Below are 20813 nucleotides of genomic sequence, written 5' to 3' on the forward strand. Positions count from 1 at the left end.
TCAAATAGTATTTATCTATCACCCGGAGTGCGTTCCTTCAGTGCATGAATGTAAATTATATAATGCATCCGTGTTCAATGTAAGCTACCGGGCTGTTGTACCTATCATTTCAACCTTTAGACATTGCTCCTCCAAATCAGGCTTTTAATCTTCCCTGAAAATCTGTCAGCTGGGGCATTCCTCCTGTCTCTACCTATTTTCCGGTACCCGCTGCTAGAAATATTCTCTCAGCCCAGTGTAAAACTGAACTTTCTTCCCTGCCCACTGTAAAATTGACTTTTCCTCCCCTCCCACTGAAAATTTGCACACGAACAGCTTCGTTGGCTTCACCTGCTTAGAACATCAACCACTGATCTTTTGTTAAGATCTAATTGGTCCTATACCTCATTTGTTATATGTATAAAACAGTCAACGATAAACGTTCCCACCGGAAATAAATTTACAAGTATAATTCGACGACTGGGACTGTCAGTGCCAGTGCGCTATTTAAACCAACTCCCTTCATGTGGGTTTATCATTCCCTCTGAGATACCAAACATTGTCGACGGTGAGCTGATAACCGAGCGATACAACGTCATTCTTACTTCACTGCAAGGTGAGTTTTTTTCCACCATCCTGCCCCGTAGTTAAAGCTAGTAGTGATTTGAAAAGTACTGTTGGTCAAGAAATCTAAAATACCCTTTTTAGAAATCTCACCGGAAACAAGTGCTTTTTGTGCAATGGCATGAAGGCAGAAAGATCTCGTATTGCAAAAGGGCAGTCACATTTACCAGTGTAACGGAAAAGGAACCAGAGAAACGACACGATGAATGAGCAATGGAAATCCATCGAGCAGTACAATCATTGTTCGACTCGATTTAAACGAGCTTTGCCTCCAACAAAAATGTGTAACGCATTTGTGTGCAGTGGACGGCTTTCAATAGACCTGCTTCAGATCATTTGGATCAGCAGATTAGTAGTTTCAATATTTAATTGATTCATTTGATCACTGAAGTTAGCACGTTTGTTCGTTGTTGGCAATATATAAAAAAGGACTTTTAAAGTTGTCAAGAATTTCGTTGATAATCATCGAGAACGGACTTTGCTTTTATTGACTTCTGAACTTGGAGTTCTGCAACATCATTCTGCATATCGTATTCATTATGGGTTCTCTGGTTAAATCTCTGTTTGTATGTAAGTTGTTAGTAAGTTGAACTAAAACAAAGTACCGTGCTCTTTCACAAACCAAATTTAAGAAAAACAATCTACTTACTTTATTTTATGTAGAATAATGTTTTAATACACTGACTATTTGAAACCTTGCCAAACCAATCACCGGATTCATAAGTCGGCCGGTACCACGTTCACTTATTGAGCCAATGCCAATGACTGTACCATCGCTGCTGACTGACACATCAGTGACAACACCATCATCATCAACTTTGGTCCAGACGCCTTCAACTCCAGGGCGAGTCCATAGTTCACCAGACACACCAACGCCCTGTATACCACCAGGAGGCAGTGGCGATATCGAATGGACACAACTGCTCTCTACAGAATCGCTCCATGCAGCGTTGACTCCAGGGCATGACAGATTTAAGAACTCATTCCTATACTAACCATTGCGCCATCAAATATTATAATGACATCTGTCACACGGCCATTGTCCGACCCAAGAAGCGTCTTCATTTGCTTTTGTCAACAGTTGTTTATCAGTTCCCCTACCATCGATAGTATCATCAACAAAAGTTGTTAGAGCGGTAACACAGCAGGTGTTTTTGATTAATCCTACCCATGTACCTACGATATCATTGCGTTTCCGAGTCTGGTGTCCTTAAATAGTGAGAGAGGAAACTTAACTATGGTCTTCTTTTATCTCGTATCCCCTATGTAGAGTATATGTATGTTGTACTACTGCCTGATTGGCGATGCGATACATTTTTCTTCGTATATATAGCAGGAGCTTTGTGCCAGGTATTGTCAAACTTTGGGTATATTTCTTTACTGTGAAGGAATAGCGAGTATAGACTTAAACAAAACATTTTTCAAAGTGTTAGGATGAGCAAGAAATCTGAACAGATACGAATAAGGTGCCCTATTTCGTATACATTTGGTATTTTCACCCTGACGTATTGAGCTGTAAGTATCCCCATGATTTACATGTTAATTTAGTCAACTTTTCAATGCGAAAACAAATTGACAATTTTAAAATGCAACTTAAAATACATGCTTTTGGTACATATAATATTCTCGTTTCAAATTGGAAATATTTTTGAAACAAGCAGAACGAACTACACTCTGTACATTTTATTCCAATCATAATATGGCTGCACAATGCGGAGAGACACACCTGATGTTTTGTAGGCAATAGATTTAATGCATCTACTGGCCGGCAGCAACTTCGCCTAACCAACAATGTGAATCATAGCTTGGTCGGTACTACATTCCACATGTTGTGCCAACGAAAATAACTGTAACATCGCTGCCGACTGTAATGTCACTGACAACACCATCGTCATCAACTTTGTCATGACACCTTCATGGTCCGCTAGGGTCGCTATCGTTTTGCTTATATAGCAGCGCCTAGCATATCAGCGGGGGCATAGTGTAGAGGTCGTCCCGGGGCGTCAGCAACCACCGATTTCATGTATCATGCCAACTCGAAGCCAGTTTCGTTTTACACTTCAGTGGTGTCCTTTTTTACGATAAATAATTGTAAATGAGTTCCCTACGTCAACTCCAGTGTGAATGGAGTCATTCTGATGGGCTAAACTGTCTTAATGGTTTGGAATTTTAATTGTACCCCTACCCTTAAAACAGATCATTGGCCCCTTGGGACACAAAAAACTCTGCTTTCATATATACAGATCAATATACCAACATTAAAGTGGTTTGTAACGTTTGTCGAATAATTAAATTATTAACGACATTAAGTCATTTTTATCATGTCCATAATGAGCACCAGCACGTGTACAACTTTTGTTAAACTTTCTAAACAATCAAGGCATCGAACAAGCCCGAGGTTTCAGAAACCTCTTGCTATGAACAATTGTTGTCACTAATGGAATCGTCCAGATGCTGTGAGTCGTGTGCCCATCGCTTCTCTCCCTGGCAAAATTATGGGCGAATAAAGCCATTAGAATTGTGTTGTTTTGATAAGGCAGACGAAATATGCCAGGTGTTTAGCGGGTTAGCTGTTTTTTAACTTTCCTTCTTTTTCCTCCATGCATACGCCAACCTGTTCCTCATTCCCCTGCTTGTACATGCAAATATTGATAACATTCAACGCTTGTTCTATATTTCTGATCAATGAAGTATCGATAGTACATCCGTATAGTCGTTTTATTTTACTTACGACAGCTATCGTTGCCTTTCACAGTGGAGCAGCTTCTGTGCTTCTACTTGCTTGTCTAGTAGTCGGGTCGGAAGGTAGGGTTCCCATGCACCCCATGGATGTATTTTTTTAACCTACATTTTTGTAATCCTTAGGGTCTATATTTAATGAATTTTGATGTTCCCAAAATCAAATCGTGTCCCATGGGGTTCATTTGGCGCCATCTTTGCCGCCATCTTGGCCGCCATCTTGGATTTCAACGATGGGGTAGGGGTCACGTATCTACCGCTCGACGGAAACAGAAACAATAAAATACTATAAACGTTACATTTTTAGAAAGCCAAGATCATGGCCTTTTCATTGATATATAACTTAATAGGGATTAATTAATATTCGAACGTCGATTAGACTTTATATCGGTCATTGGCCGTAAATCGTAAAATTTGCTAAATTTCACACCCAATAATTAAGTTCCCGTTCCTCCAAACAATTTTTCATAAGGTATTTATATATTTTTTGGAAGAACTCAGTGCAATAAACAAGAAAAACAACATTAAAAGTGTGTGTCTTAAGATTTAGTGGGAGCATGAGCTTGTTTTCTTATTAGGCGGTATGCGACATATCCGTGTGCAACCTAAGGGGTAGGGGTAATGTTTCCCTTTCTGTTTCGAATCATGAATAATGAAACCATGAAAATGTTACAGTTTTTGAAAGTGGTGCATCAGACCTTTCTAAAGATATATAGATTTATGGGGAAAAGTTGCCTATTTAAAAGTTACAAAGCTTAAACCTTTCGGTTTGTGTCGATTTTAAGTGATATTTTAAGAACGAAATTACAACATATGGGGTAGGGGTAATGTTTCCCTTTCTGCCTCGAACCATGAATTATGAAACCATATAAATGTTATACTGTTTGAAAGCTCTGAAATGGGCCTTTCAAACATGTATAGTTTTATTTGGAAAAGTCCATAATTTAAAGTTACAAAGCTTAAACCTTTCAGTTTGTGTCAATTTTAAGTGATTTTTTTAAACAAAATTTTAATATAAGGGGTAGGGGTAATGTTTCCCATTCTGCCTTGAACCATGAATTATGAAACCATATAAATGTTATACCCGTTTGAAAGCTCTGAAATGGGCCTTTCCAAACATGTATAGTTTTATTTGGAAAAGTCCATATTTTAAAGTTACAAAGCTTATGCCTTTCAGTTTGTGTAAATTTTAAGTGATTTTTAAGAACGAAATTACAACATATGGGGTAGGGGTAATGTTTCCCTTTTTGCCTCGAACCATGAATTACAAAACCGTATAAATGTTATACTGTTTGAAAGCTCTGAAATTTGCCTTTCCAAACATGTATAGTTGTATTGAGAAAAGTCCATATTTTAAAGTTACAAAGCTTAAACCTTTCAGTTTGTGTCAATTTTAAGTCACTTTTTTAACAAAATTTTAATATAAGGGGTAGGGGTAATGTTTCCCGTTCTGCCTTGAACCATGAACTATGAAACCGTATACATGTTATACTGTTTGAAAGCTCTGAAATTGGCCTTTCCAAACATGCATAGTTTTATCGGGGAAAGTTGCATATTTTGAAAGTTACAAAGCTTAAGCCTTTCAGTTTGTGTCAATTTTAAGTGATTTTTGAACAATATGCACAAAACAGTTAGTCCGTTGGCCAGGTATCGAAATCATCCCCTCTAAGGCATTTTACCCACTATGATTTTCTGTTAGCTAGTATTCTCAGCTGTCATAATCTGCTTATTTTTCATTTAACTGATAATGTGTGGGAGTGTAACGACTTGTTTGTGAAGGGCTGTCACGCCCTCCGTAGTAAAATAGGAATGGGTTAGGGGTAACATATTTACCGCTAGTCGGAAACAAAAACAAAAAAGTACCTTAAACAATACATTCTTAGAAAGCCCAGATATAAGCTTTTTACTTTTTGATAATAATTCGACTTTAGATGACGCCAATATTCCGTATGTACATGGCGGTCAGCAGCTGAATTATTCACATAACGAACGTTGCTATGGCCTGAAACTTCGGTAAATTCATTCAAGCAAACTCTTGTTTGATTAAGTTGATAGTTTTCCTTTCTTTTTTATTTCGAGTATTTGCCATGGCATGACTGAAACGAACCTTGAAACGAAGGCTGTACGTATCTATATTAGTCCGAGCCTGAGCGTGATCTGAGAGCAAACAGATCCGCAGATAATGCGAACGATCGCAACCGTTACCAACAGACTCATTATGCAGAGCCATGCCCCAAAACGCCCAACCATACTTGGCACTAATCATGATCCCAGTCCATTTCGAGCCGGGCTTTAAGGGAAGTGCAGTGGCCTTTGAAAGACCCTTTGGTTTGGTTTTGTACCGTAGTATAGGAAGAAAACCCGACCTGTCGTCGTTGCTGTGAATGTTTGTGTTGTTTTTAGCCTCTTTTTTGCCTATTTGAAGAATCGTCTTTGCAGCCTTCCATCCTGCGTTCTGTGTAGCGAGTGTCTTCGATCGCTCTCTTAAGTTCGTGATGTACAACTGTCTTGAATCCCGGTGCTTTATTGGTTGTAGAGGTAATATTTAGAGATCAGGGTGATATATTGGTTGCCGCAGTGTCTTTCAAGGTGTTGCCACTTTTGAAGGAATTCAACACTCGGTATTTTGTTTGGCCTGGTAAGTATTCTTTTAGGTGTACCTGTAGGCTACGTGGTACTGAATAGGGGCCACTTAGGTTTCAACACATTCGATACTCTTGGCTTTCGCTTATACCCCGTTGTATGAGTAACTGGGATCGGAAATGGGAAAGGTTTAATTAATATCCATCTTTGCTAATATTAATTCTCGTTTGGCTTACAGATGACCACCTCTACTTTTTTCGGTGAAAATTTGACTTTCAATTGGACAAAACATTGAGTATGACTTTCTTCTGTGTGTTATTTAGGCCTATGAAAAATATGAAAATTGCATATATATTGTTGTCAAATATCTCAAATCTTAGATTGTAAGAGATAGGCTTAGGCTTCCTGTAATCATACAAATGAGTTAAATGGGAATTTATTGGAGTAGATTACAGTTATCGAAGAGATTGGTTGACACTATAGAAAGACTTATCTCGGATTGCGCGGACCTAACTATAAAAGAACAGCACAGAATACTTGCCGGATATATTGACTGTTCATGTATAGTACAGGCTAGTACAACATGGAATGTAAAACATACAAATCAAAGAAGTGGCAAATTTTCTCAACTTTTCACAAAGTTCATATTCCATCATTACTATCAGGATTAGGATTTTCCAATCTATAAATAAGCTATTACTAACATTTTGCATTTGCCACGCAACCAGCCATGCCCGTCCCTGGGATCGCGAACAATGCCTTTAACGAAGCTTTTGAACGCTTTTGTGAATTGTGTAAGAATGTCCTCTCTGTGGAGTATAATGTGTGAAGCTGTTGTCTAGCTCGCGTGACTCTGATGATTATGTTGACTTATTTTTCTCAGTTGCTGGTGGCTGATCTAGCTTCAAAGTTAGATCAATCTAGTCTCTCTGATTCGATCATGCTGGTGGGAATGGTATCTTCAAGCATTGACCCTAAAACGTCCATTTGTAGGGTCTTTGCTTCAAAGACGTCAGGGTCTAACATTGGTTAAAATGTCATCCATGATAAGAAACTAATGATAGATTCACTCACAAGGCATTTTAAACATTGAGGTGTCAATGGGAGAATATAAGCCTTTTTAGTCATTTTCTGAGGTTTGTCTCGCCTTCTTATTGCTTGGTGTAGAGACTGTTTGTTCGCCTTCTGTTTACTATTTAGTTGCGTAATTTGAATGCGTTCTGTGACATTTGGCTTTTCGGGTTTTAGTTCCAGAATGATTTTGCTATTGAATTTAAGTACCCAGTCGAAAATGTAATCCTCATTGAGAGTATATAGTGTTCTGCGTTGTAAAATAATTTCGAAAAATTGGTTATGATCTCTTGTTTTCTGGTAAGGAAGGTAAAGTGTTGTCGATCCATCTTATCTTATTATGGAGAAGCTATATTGTGGATTAATGGTGATTGGTTTTCAGCGATAAAAGAATCTCTCGTGTTCCCGTGTGGTATTAAAAGTAACACTATTAATAGTGAGCTCTGATTTGCCTAGACGGTCACGTGACTGTGCATGTATTTACGATATACTGTAAAGTTGGCCATTCCTATCTCCAAAGTGGGTTTCTTTCACATTGTTTGTATTTTCATCTCAAGTTTCAATATACTGATTTAATATAGCGATAAACAACCCCATAAGTTGGGTACACCACTCAAACTCGGTTTTGACCATTTCACTCCTTATACACACGACTGAAGTTCGTGCGTATATGTTGTTTACCGGTCGAAACCGTGTGGTATCCTTTCAAAGTGGTGCTTTATTGCTTATATATCTCTCGCGATACAATTAAAGAAAAGGGATTGATTGTTGCTGCTGTCATATCAACTTTGCATGACGACTATGACATCCAATTTAGTGTTTGTGGGTTTGGAATATATAATTTTTGACATATTATAGCTGTTAACTTTCTTTCCCTAATTTGAGATAATGATATTGAAATGAGTAAAACGTCTTTTATTAACCACCATTTTAGCTTTTTAGTGCTATTTAATGCCTATAGAGTATTTTTCTATGTTCCTTTTAACAAGTAAATGTCAGTAAAGTAACACAAACTTTTGAGTTTAGGCATTGTCACTGCATAATTTTTGAGTTTACCCCATCAAGACATATCTTGTTGGAAAAACAACTGCGTCAGTGTTTCAGAGATACGATATATTTATGTGGCTTCCTTATTCGCTGCGTTTGGTAGGAGAGGAAACATTACCCATACCCCTATCCCTTAAATGTACATTATAGAGGGATGTACGGCATACCATATATTAGGTAAACAATCGACGCACCCCATAAGTCTCAAGAAGATACACTCTTTTAATGTTTTTTACTTCTGTATTGCATTAAGTTCTTTCAAATGATATATAAATACCTTGTAAAAATTGTTTGGAGGAACATGAACTTAATTATTGGGTTTGAAATTAAGCAAATTTTACAATTTACATTTCATGTCCGATATAAAATCTAATCGATTTTTGAATATCGATTTATCCCCATTTAGTTGTATACCAATGGTAAGGGGATTATCTGGGCTTTCTAAGAATGTATTATTTATGGTACTTTTTTGTTTTTGTTTCCGACTAGCGGTAAATATGTTACCCCTAACTCATTCCTATTTTACTACGGAGGGCGTGACAGCCCTTCACAAACAAGTCGTTACACTCTCACACACCATCAGTTAAATGGAAAATAAGCAGATTATGACAGCTGAGAATACTAGCTTAACAGAAATCATAGTGGGTAAAATGCCTTAGAGGGGATGATTTCGATACCTGGCCAACGGACTAACTGTTTTGTGCATATTGTTCAAAAAATCACTTAAAATTGACACAAACTCAAAAGGCTTAAACTTTGTAACTTTCAAATATGCAAATTTCTCCAATGAAACTATACATTTTTGGAAAGACCAATTTCAGAGCTTTCAAACAGTATAACATTTATATGGTTTTATAATTCATGGTTCAAGGCAGAACGGGAAACATTACCCCTACCCCTTATATTAAAATTTTGTTTAAAAAATCACTTAAAATTGACACAAACTGAAAGGCATAAGCTTTTTAACTTTAAAATATGGACTTTTCCAATAGGACTATACATGTTTGGAAAGGCCCATTTCAGAGCTTTCAAACAGTATAACATTTATATGGTTTCATAATTCATAATTCGAGGCAGAAAGGGAAACATAACCCCTACCCCATATGTTGTAATTTCGTTCTTAAAAAAATCACTTAAAATTGACACAAACTGAAAGGTTTAAGCTTTGTAACTTTAAAATATGGATTTTTCCCAATAAAACTATATATGTTTGGAAAGGCCCATTTCAGAGCTTTCAAACAGTATAACATTTATATGGTTTCATAATTCATGGTTCGAGGCAGAAAGGGAAACATTACCCCTACCCCATATGTTGTAATTTCGTTCTTAAAAAATCACTTAAAATTGACACAAACTGAAAGGCATAAGCTTTGTAAGTTTAAAATATGGATTTTTCCCAATAAAACTATACATGTTTGGAAAGGCCTATTTCAGAGCTTTCAAACAGTATAACATTTATATGGTTTCATAATTCATGGTTCAAGGCAGAAAGGGAAACATTACCCCTACCCCATATGTTGTAATTTCGTTCTTAAAAAATCACTTGAAATCGACACAAACCGAAAGGTTTAAGCTTTGTAACTTTTAAATAGGCAACTTTTCCCCATAAATCTATATATCTTTAGAAAGGTCTGATGCAGCACTTTCAAAAACTGTAACATTTTTATGGTTTCATCATTCATGATTCGAAACAGAAAGGGAAACATTACCCCTACCCCTTATGTTACACACGGATATGTGGCATACCGCGTAATAAAAAAACAAGCTCATGCTCCCACTAAATCTCAAGACACATACTTTTAATGTTGTTTTTCTTGTTTATTGCACTGAGTTCTTCAAAAAATATATAAATACCTTATGAAAAATTGTTTGGAGGAACGGGAACTTAATTATTGGGTGTGAAATTTAGCAAATTTTACGATTTACGGCCAATGGCCGATATAAAGTCTAATCGACGTTCGAATATTAATTAATCCCTATTAAGTTATACATCAATGAAAAGGCCATGATCTTGGCTTTCTAAAAATGTAACGTTTATAGTATTTTATTGTTTCTGTTTCCGTCGAGCGGTAGATACGTGACCCTTACCCCATTGTTGAAATCCAAGATGGTGGCCAAGATGGCGGCAGAGATGGCGCCAAATGAACCCCATGGGACACGATTTGATTTGGGAACATCAAAATTCATTAAATATAGACCCTAAGGATTACAAAAATGTAGGTTAAAAAAATACATCCATGGGGTGCATGGGAACCCTACCTTCCGACTAGATTATAGTGACTCGGGGCAGAGTGGGATAAGCGGTATTGCAACGACAGTTTTAAAGGTAGAATGCGCCTCGGCTACAGATATTCGGACTCTCAAATATTCAAAATGCGATTTTATCTACAATATTCCCGGGCCTCGTTCTAAGCTCATGAAGAAACTCATTTTTCACTTACGATTTCACTGAAGTTTTATTTATTTATTTATTTACTTATTTATTTATTTATTTTGAATAACGAATATTTTATTTTTTCCCAAAGAATTAACCACAGAAATGGCGGCCACCTTGAATTCAAAAAGTCAGTTAATATCGGGTATTTTGTTTCTGTAAAAACAAAGCTTCGAATCGTACGAGAGATGGCCATGTCTCTCTACACATTTTCTAACAGTGTGTAGGAATTCCTATGGGCACTAACTCTGCTCCCTTGCTTGCAGACTTATTTCTGTTCTCATAAGAGGCAGAATTTATCAAGAACTTAATCAAACAGAAAAAGGTCTCTGTAGCTAGAACTTTCAATCCAACATATAGATACATAGACGATGTTATTTCAATGAATAACTCTGAATTCAGTAAATATCTCGCTATGATTTATCCTCCAGAATTGGAGATTAAAGAAAGTACAGAAACGGCCTTTTCTGCTTCATATCTGGACATTTTACTTGAATTTGACTCTAATGGTCACCTTTCTACTAGGCTATATGACAAGAGAGATGATTTCAACTTTAGTATCATCAATTTTCCACACCTCATAAGTAATATTCCACTCTCACCAGCTTATGGGGTATACATTTCCCAGCTTATTCGATATGCTAAAGCATGCAGTTCATATGGTGATTTTGTAGAGAGACATGACCATCTCTCTTACAAACTGTTAAATCAAGGTTACATCAGAGCAAGACTTGTCTCTACATTCAAACGCTTTTTTGGCAGGTATCGCAAGCTGGTAGATAAATGCAATATCTCTCTTCGACAAATGATCACGATGGCATCGGTGACATTGGGCCTTAGTTAGTGACCACTACCTATCTGACTTATAGATTGATATATGACGGGTGCCACATGTGGGGCAGGATGCGCTTACTATTTTCGAAACACCTGACATCACTTCTTGGTCTTCTGGCCAGAGGTCCATATATCTTTCTTTCATGAATATGACTTTGTTTGTGTACCGTCTATTTACTGTCTGTTCTGTTCTGTTTTGTGTCTATGTTTACAACTATTGTCTTACGAATTCTGACCTACTGTCATTGGATTATGGATTGGTATAATTGCGATTACTTTAATGAGCCCCGGCCCCTAGTGGTAGATCAGAAATGTTGTAAAATTGTTAGAGTCAGAATATCTGTTGTTATCAAGTCAGCCTCTGAGGCTCGGGCGGTAAGACAATTTTCCCCACCGTGACCTCAGATGTTGCGCAGGTACCACCCGAATCAAGCTTTAGAAATTCTGCCCTTTAGGCAATTGGTGCTTTTGTTATTAGAAACTTGACCCTCTTTCGCGATTTCAATACCGTGTTCGATGAAAAATGGCTCTAAGCTATAATTGAGCTCAAGACAGGCTTCTGATTCTTCAACAACAACAACAACAACGACAACTACAACAATTGTGAACAAATGTGTACATCAGATGATCCACTATTACAAAAATTGAGGTTAGGGGTCGAGTTTTCTGACCGACTGTTGTTATTCACGAGGCAGTTGAAGCCCAAATGAATTGAGATATGTAACGTACTTTCATATACGGATCCGTCTACAAAATATTTTCTAGTTTTGCAAGTTCGAATATCCCGAAAGTCAAGGACCATACGTTGTGTTTTTGCTGGCAACATTAATGATTATAACAATTCTGTTTATTTCTTAGAGTTAAGAAGTTAACTGACAAGGCCTACCACGATGATAAAACTCCTCGTCGCAGTGGTCGCAGCAGTTATCTGTAGCGCAAGTGTAGATGCAGCTCTGAGGGTGAGACCAAATGTTTATCATATCATTTGACTCACACATGGACTATCAAATGGAGGCGCCCTCAATGTGGATTGGTGCCGGATGCCCTATTACAGTGAAACGTTGTTTTCGTGTTTTTAATACGCATATGTGTTCATGGACAATGGCCTGTATTAATATATATATATATATATATATATATATATATATATATATATATATATATATATATATATATATATATATATATATATATATATATATATATATATATATATGCATACACACCCAATCGACCTTAAACCGACGAGTTTATTGTTGTCAATTTACGGAAGAATTCGCCTGGAGACGGATATACTAATCTCCTAAATTTTTTTCACAATTCTTTTGGTGTACAATTAGAAGCTTATAGGCAGAAAAAAGGTTTCACAGACTTAGTTTATAGAAAAGCAGCAAATTTTATTTTCCCCCAGAGAGATAGCCAAAACATTTAGAATTATTTCAAATATCGGTAAATATTGGGTTATTTGAACAGTGACCCCCTGTTTTTGACAGAGATTATGAACACCGTGAGATTTATTTCGAAAAATGAGAATTAAGAGAAATTAAGTATTTCCAATTTAAATTTCATAAATCAGTACAATTGATCAGATTTTCAAATATTTAATAAACAAATAATTTAATTGCAAATACACTCACTTGGTTTTCCAATATTTCCCTATAGAAATGGCATTTTTCAAAACGTTGCAGTAAATGACTGCTGTGTGATTTTAAATTTTCCAAGGATGAAATCTACTGAATGTTTGGCTTGTCACTGAAAACTAACTTTTAGTTGACAGAAAAAACTGGAATAATTAAAATCCTTGAAAATTTGTCTTCAAACAAAGAAATTGAAATATTTTGTCTAAAAAAAACCACAAAGTGTACGCATACACTGAAATTGATATTTTCTTTTTATTATTTTATACATATCAATGTGAGACCTATTTTAAACTTCTAATCCAGTAAGAAACAAATACTTTGGCAAATTTTGTTAGGAGGGGAGAATGAGGGCAAAGAATTTGTTGCCTGCATTCTTTTGAAAGAGAAATGGGGGCAAAGAATTATTCGTTGCCGTCATTTGTTGAAGGGGAAAAATGAGGCAAAGAATTTGTTGCCTGCATTCTTTTGAAAGATGGTGGCAATAAAGTCTTTCCCCTCGTTTCTCCCAAATTCAGTATGCTGGTATTTCAAAACTTTGGGCAAAGAAAAGCTGAATGTACAGGACCGTACAGGAATATGCTAAATTCAAGAATAAAATTTTAGCATTTTGATTTCTATGACTAGTTGGTGGAGACAACAGATATTTTGTGGAATAAAATTGGCAAATTAAATATCCCATTGATTTTTGCTCTTTCTTATGGACATAATTCAAAAATCAGTAAATCTCATTTTACAAAAATACATCTCACGGTGTTTTATGGTAGTAAGTTTGAGTACAGGTTAAATCTTTCATTTTCAAGACGCCGCTTACCCTAATGAAATATACACAAATGGAACACTTTCGTGTGATAGTACACTATTCACAATACATCCCAGATTGCAATCGCTATCGCAACAGGGGAGACTCTTATGTAATATGAGCGTTTGCTAGCAAAAAGGTATCCCTGCAAGTCACATAACTTTTGGAATTTTATACCGAATGCATTTGACCGCGATGAACCTGAACAACTTTTCTAGTCGAGGGTTGATGCCATATTCGAGAAATTGGTAAAAGTGGGCCCTCGTTGAATTTTTACAAAGACTTTTACTAGCTTTTGGAAGGTTATCGTGGGAATTCCCAGACAAAGACACGATCGAGACCTGGAAAGACGATTGTAAAGAACGTTAGAGATTTTAGGATGTTAATTCAATACAGTAATATAGAACCAGTAGCTGTCATAGATTCATATTAAACATACCATCCTAGGTATTACTCTCACAGTAGTTATTTGCGACTTTACCATATAATTCCTAACAGTTACAGCCTTCCGAAATTCACTTTACGAAAATACGTATGATCATTCGCACCCTTGAATGGCTTTCTGCTGCATGTGAATCCCTCCCCCGGACAAGAACAGACAAATTTAGAACAAGTGTACGAATTGTTATTTGATATTGTATACATTCCTGTGACAGGCATGTACTTGGGAAGACTTGGATTACTGTGAAGAAGTTTTGACGAATTACACCAGGGACCCTTGTCACTGGAATTTGGAAAAGAAAAGCGTTCTCTACTGCGATTTCGTCAAGGTAACATGCTAAACTCCCTTTTGCTAGCAGTGTATTAATTATCATATTTGACGACCAATAACAACTTGTGCGTTTCTCCCACTTCCCACGTCTGATACTTTTTTGTACGTAGGAAGGGACACTCTCTGGCAAATATGTTACTTTTAGGGTCTATAGTGTGCAGAGTGGCATAAACTGAGCTTGTGTGATGTTCAGAGAGGTTTTTAAAGAACAGCTGTTTTACATTGCGTTATATTAGGACGTTGTGCATATTTTCCATCCCACACTTCCACTAATTAATCGATATTTAATGATGGTGATGCCACTGGAAGGCTTTTTATCAAAATCCATTGAACTGATTCAAAGGAAAGGTTGTGACTGTAGTCTTGACGATGCTCTCTCTCTCTCTCTCTCTCTCTCTCTCTCTCTCTCTCTCTCTCTCTCTCTCTCAATCGTAATGTTTGGAAATGTTTTGGTAACAGCTACGTCTGAAGTGCTTGAAAAGTCTGAACTGCGATAAAATGAGATCAACAGAAGAAATGCCGATCAACATCAACTTCTGGATAAACATCATGGAGTCACGGGTTCCTGTCATGGTCGACTATAATTTGTGTTCTGAAAAAAGTACAAGTAAGTCTCTGCGTTGTTTGAAAAAAGTCACATACAATTCCACAATGACTGCAAACTATTGCATTTAAATTTCAAGGACACAGTGATAGCACATCAAAGCAATCGACACATCAAATCGTTTTCTGAGAATGCAATGAAGAATAAAGACCACAAACACAAATGGCAGCCAGCAAGTATAGGCCGAGTCACCAAAACATGGATTAATAGTCCATAATGTAATAACAAGCCGAGGTATTATGTATAAGGTGACGTGTTATTACATAGTCTTATCATTATATATATTGGGTCAAGTGTCATGACATATTGGGTCAGCGTAACATGTTCAGCTGAGTATTATTACATACAGGATCAGTTTTACATCCAGGCTAATTATAACCTGTTAGAATCATGATACAAAGGCACCCCGCTTCAATCTGATGAGGGCGCTGCGACAGTCAATGTCTTTTCAAATCATGCTTCAGTTGTATAATCCTGTCCGAATATTGTACTTGTTCTCCGAGACAAACACTCAAGTCAACATTTCAGTTACCCCGTCCTTCTATACTTGTCCTTCGCCATCATAACAGGCTATTGACTTCGTTGCTCATTTTTGACGGCAAAATTATCGAATAATATCAAAGAATTACTTCAAATGTATATGGGTTTTGAAAATTCAAATTGGCCTTGACGTCATTTACTTTGTTAATACTCAATGGGAAATATCATTTCGAGTTTCGCAAACAAAAGATCGTAAATAAACATTTATACCCTTGATTAACATCAAAATCTAATGATATGGGAGAGAGCACCCCATATCTGTGTCGTACTCTTACGTATAATCCTCAGAATGATCTAGTTTTTCTATGTTCAGATGTCCGAACCCGGATTTATCTTTGCTTGGTTGAACCCTGCACCTAGTAAAAAATCATCATCTACGCTATCTGTTCAGCATGACCACACTAAAGATGTTGTTCGTTTCACCCTCCCGCCAGATCCTACAGTGGTAAACTATGAAGACAAATGTGATGAGTATTATATAAACAAGCGATGCACGGAGGCCATATCCGAATATCTGATGAGCCGTTTCTCCCTACCCTGCGTCGCCATGCTGAAGGCTAACCCCTGCTTCTCTGGTGAGCGTGCGAGGTGTGGCTTACCCCAACCAACTCTTGATGCCAACGTTCTGGTCCCTGGTGGTTTTGTCAATCCGAACATTGCCATTGCCGAAAGTGGCCATTGCAAGCTGATCTTCGACCAGTCGGACCCATTGTTTGAAAGGCAGGAGAGCTGGAGAAAGGCACATCATCTTGATTACTTTGCATTCTTTTGAAGATGTCTTGTATGTGGGGGTTTTGAGGAGAAGTAGAATGTTTTTCTCTAAGTGAGTAACAAGGCTCTTGACCTCCGACTTATACATCGCGCGGTCTCCTCCATTTCAAGCTGAAAGTTTGATCAAAACAAAACTACAACTATTAATATTTCATCTGTATCAGCATTTCTTTCTGTTCAAAAATAAAGTAAAAACATTAATCAATATGACATTGAACTGGTCCAATAATCATTTCCATTCAAGGTAATACATTACCAGGTCCAAGGGACATTTGTGATTTACAAATTCCCTTAGCAAACAACCTCATCATGAATAACTGACGTAACACAAACATATTTCCCGATGAGTAAGCCGCGCTTTGTGCGGAATACATATGTACGAGTGACCACTAATTGGCTGTGGTGTTTGCATTACATGACCGAAGCTTCGGTGATGAAGCGACGCCTGGCGTCGGTGGCAGCTTTCACATTTGTTTAGCGACAAAACCGTATCCAGTGTAAATTACAATGACGTATTAGGAATGAACAGCTGTTAATTGCTTTATTGATACCGGTTTAGTCAAGGTGAAAGAACAGATGAGATTTGTCAGGGCCATTGTAATCGAGGTGATAATTACCAGGGTCAAATCTCGTAACGCAATGCAGGATAGACTTACCCGTGCTAATCGGTAGTTTCCTGTTACTTTTCAATGTCATCTGCAAGTATATAAGATGTTATTAAGTCTTCCTGAAAGCCGCAATCTATCAGGTTTTTATGTCAATGCGATAAATCCAAGGTCACATAGCCGAACGGAATAGAATAGTTTTATAGATGATGATGTATGTTGAGCTCAGCGTTTCTGATTAAGTTTTTGTACATATAGTGCATAAACTCAAATGTATAGTGTAGGAACAATCTTCCAACTTATCAACCATAACTAAGAACGAAGCGGTTCCATTTGAAGCTCAGAAAGGTTACTGTAATGGATGGATGTATTGCTATTTTTTCTTTTCAACTGCTGTTGATTTAGGTTAATGAAAACAGAGTAACGCTTTGACTTTGTTTCAAATCATATCGAATACACCTTTCTCTCGAATATGACTTCCTTCTATTTCGATTTATTGAATGGCAATGGCAGGGTGAAATTTGGGGTAAACAATGAATTCAAACACCCAGTATACTTGGTCACCAACTGATGCGCACAGTTCACACACGCTTTGTTAGACCCAGGCACGTAAGGATTTTCTGTTTCATGTATCAACAAGTTTGACATAAATGGCAATTTTTGTACATTTTATTTTGAATTTACCATAATAGCAACCAAACGGGTTTAATAAGGGACATACTGCGCCATAATTGTCGTTGCCGTAGCAATTAAGTACACGGCCCAGGTCGAAATTGCAAGCTTTTAGCATTAAAGTCTAAATACTGGCAATTTTTGCATCTAGTTGTTGGCAAAGAGGGCGCTCTTCTACTTGTGAAGGCCATCGTCTGCAAATTCAATCCCAGTATTCTTGGCGTGTGTCCTCGTTCATTGAATGGTAAAACAGTTTTCTCCCTTTTTCTATTTTTACGGCGTAATAATTACGATATCTTGTTTCAAGCAAAAGTGGAGCATAACGTTGATTAATGGCAGCGATATGTTTCATTAATGGCGAGTTGAAAAAAAAATTGCATGTTTCGAATTTGTAAGCACTAAAAATATGGTGGCGTCCATGAATTTAAACATCAGACGTCTCTGTAGGTATTCATATATCGGTCATATAAAAGGTACATTGCTGACTATTTTGGGGCTGCTGCTACTCGTTCGCGCCCCGAGTTTGATAAATTCCTTCCCCTTCCTGTTATCTCGGGTCTATTGTTTCAGCTATGAAGATGTCAAAATTCTAAAATAAAGTTAACATTAGGGAACGACTGCATTAACTTGCATGGTACCTGAAACCCGGGTCCTTGCCTGACCAACTCGGGTGACAAACGGAAGACTTTTAGTCCCCCAAGGTGTGAATGTTCCATTGTTATGTTTTTCTTATCCAGCTGGTGCCATTGTAGTGCCATTGTAGGAAAGGCAAGTCTGTGAAATTGATCCTCTGATAACTAAGTAGGGAAGTAGGGTATTCCCAAGATAATGGAGCTTTCCTGTAATGATGACCTCCTCGTACTCGAAGGACCTACTAATATGATTACTAGTGAAGCTGTTTCATATGTTCTCCCTGCTCTGCAATTCACTTCCGCTGTCCCAGACATATCGGTTTCATTACTCGACATATTAGAATCAGCCAATGGCGACTCTTTGTCCACTTCTCCACATTACAAAACTAGATACTCCCTTACGTACGTTTTATTCAGTTCATCCCATCCCTAATTCTGCAAGGAATCCATTTCATTTCCACAGTTTTTAATCGCTAGCCGAATCTGTTTCGATAAAACTGAAAGTTTGAGCACAAGTAAGACACTATAAGTGCTTGGTTCATATTTCACAAAGTTAACCTCCTTTTATAATGAGATACATAGTTAAATAGCGCATCAAACTATTCCTTTCCCCGTAAATAATAGTATTCGTAAAATTTTCGGGAAGGTTTCCATCCTAAACAGCTCCTCTAGTAAAAGTAATATTTTTCTGCATTTCACTTCAATGAATTTGGACGCAATTCCAATACATAATGTACATAATCTTACTTTCAGATAACACGTCACATCAACGTTCTAACCAGTAGGTCGTCTCAATACCCATTAAAATTTTCGACTGTGACTAGTATGTCACCCTCGGCTTACGGCAGTTGAACGATACAATGGACTGCAGCTGTCAGTGCTGACCTTGTAACCGATAGTCCAAAAGCCGTAGATAGTAATCGAAAACTTATTTTGGCATCTTCTTTTGGACAAACAAGCACACGTTTTTTAATTGTTTACAAAATATCCATTTTTCAATGATTGGGATTAAAAGAGTGATCGCGCTAATAAAATCTACAAATTTGTCTTTATGGACTAATAATGACATACTCTTCCGAGTTAAGGCAAAAATTTAATGTATAAATACGGATCACCGAGCGATGTAAGGTAGCGTCGACATGCTGGCTTGAGCGACTTTGTTATTAATGTTCAAAGACTTTACTCACGTTCACTGAAGAATGCAATATTTGGGCAAGATTACCCATAATGCAATTGCTATACTCTTTGAAAGCTAAAAAATAAATTTGCAATTGTTACTATTATTGGAAGTTCCAACGATACCTTGTTTTTTTAACAAATGATAGGGCGTGTACGACAGATGGTTTTCTACAAGGACATAAATGATGATGTCATTTTTAGTACCAGTAATTTTAAATTGTAGTGCACGGCATCTGCAAACCTCCATCGAGGGATAGCAGTTTTAGTATTTTATAGTCGGGTCAACTGGATATACTTTCTCCACCGGTTCATGTAAGGCATAATTAAATTTTTTTCTATAAAAGTCGAAACTTAAAGCGTTTCTCCTTCGATCAGTCATATCTTTATGAAAGATGCATAAACAGTACATCAACTATCCTTAACGCTATAACGGATCAACTTGACAAAGTCAAGAACGAACGCACCGGCAAGGGTATATCAGAAGACAGTTCTGTTCATTGTTGACTTTGTCAAAGTTAATCCGGTGATAATCTGGTTACAGCGCCCACAGATTAGTAACTTGCGCTTACTTGCTTTGGTCATAGATCCTCGAGTTTTTCTATGGGTCTATGGCGTAATAGGCAATCAAACTCATCATATAATAAAGACAATCTTAGACAGAGAAACATTTCTATGATACAACACAGTGTGAAAACTTAGCATAAAAGGTTGTCAAAGGAAAATACATTAGAAAACGAAATATTTACAAAACCAGTGCTAGGATTGGAAGTACAAGTTTTATTGGCAATAAAGAGTACAGCCAAGCGTATTGTAATAAAATAAACAATAGCAACAAGAAACCTGTGCAGAGACCAAGAATAGAGGCTCGACTAATTACCTCCATGGATCAAGACACCCCTATCCCTGCCCAAACCCCAAACGACGGATAAATGCGCTCTCCCCTATGTACTCACCAATATGCCTTATACAGGTGTGGTCAACAGGCAAATTGGGTCAATTTTACAAATTTAGTACGAAACATTTTTCGAGGGCTCATACACTGATTTACATATCATACCTTGACCTTAACATTCTGAGGGGAAAGTGGAGCTGTTTACAATCCCCCACACACCGGCATGTGGGGAAAATATGCCCTCCCACTGAATTATGATGCCACTGCCTTCTAGTAAATATGGTCTGTCCACTGTCCACTGCCCACAACAGTTCAACTTCCAAACTGCCCTTTCCCCACCAGTTCGCCACAGATTGGGGCATGAACATTTAATTTATTCGACAAATAGAATTTATC

The 20813-nt window shown here is 37.3% G+C and overlaps 1 protein-coding gene across 1 annotated transcript; it reads left to right on the forward strand.

Moving 5' to 3' along the window:
- Positions 1-473: 473 nt before the first annotated feature.
- Positions 474-16726, forward strand: LOC139114945 (uncharacterized). Its single transcript, XM_070676863.1, has 5 exons — positions 474-595; positions 12170-12270; positions 14407-14520; positions 14982-15129; positions 16101-16726. Exons 2-5 carry the CDS (start codon positions 12202-12204, stop codon positions 16436-16438), a joined length of 669 nt encoding a protein of 222 aa, XP_070532964.1. The 5' UTR covers positions 474-595; positions 12170-12201; the 3' UTR covers positions 16439-16726.
- Positions 16727-20813: the final 4087 nt, after the last annotated feature.

The sequence above is a fragment of the Ptychodera flava genome, chromosome 16 (genome assembly GCF_041260155.1).
Source record: "Ptychodera flava strain L36383 chromosome 16, AS_Pfla_20210202, whole genome shotgun sequence".
In the NCBI taxonomy this organism is placed as follows: Eukaryota; Metazoa; Hemichordata; class Enteropneusta; family Ptychoderidae; genus Ptychodera; species Ptychodera flava.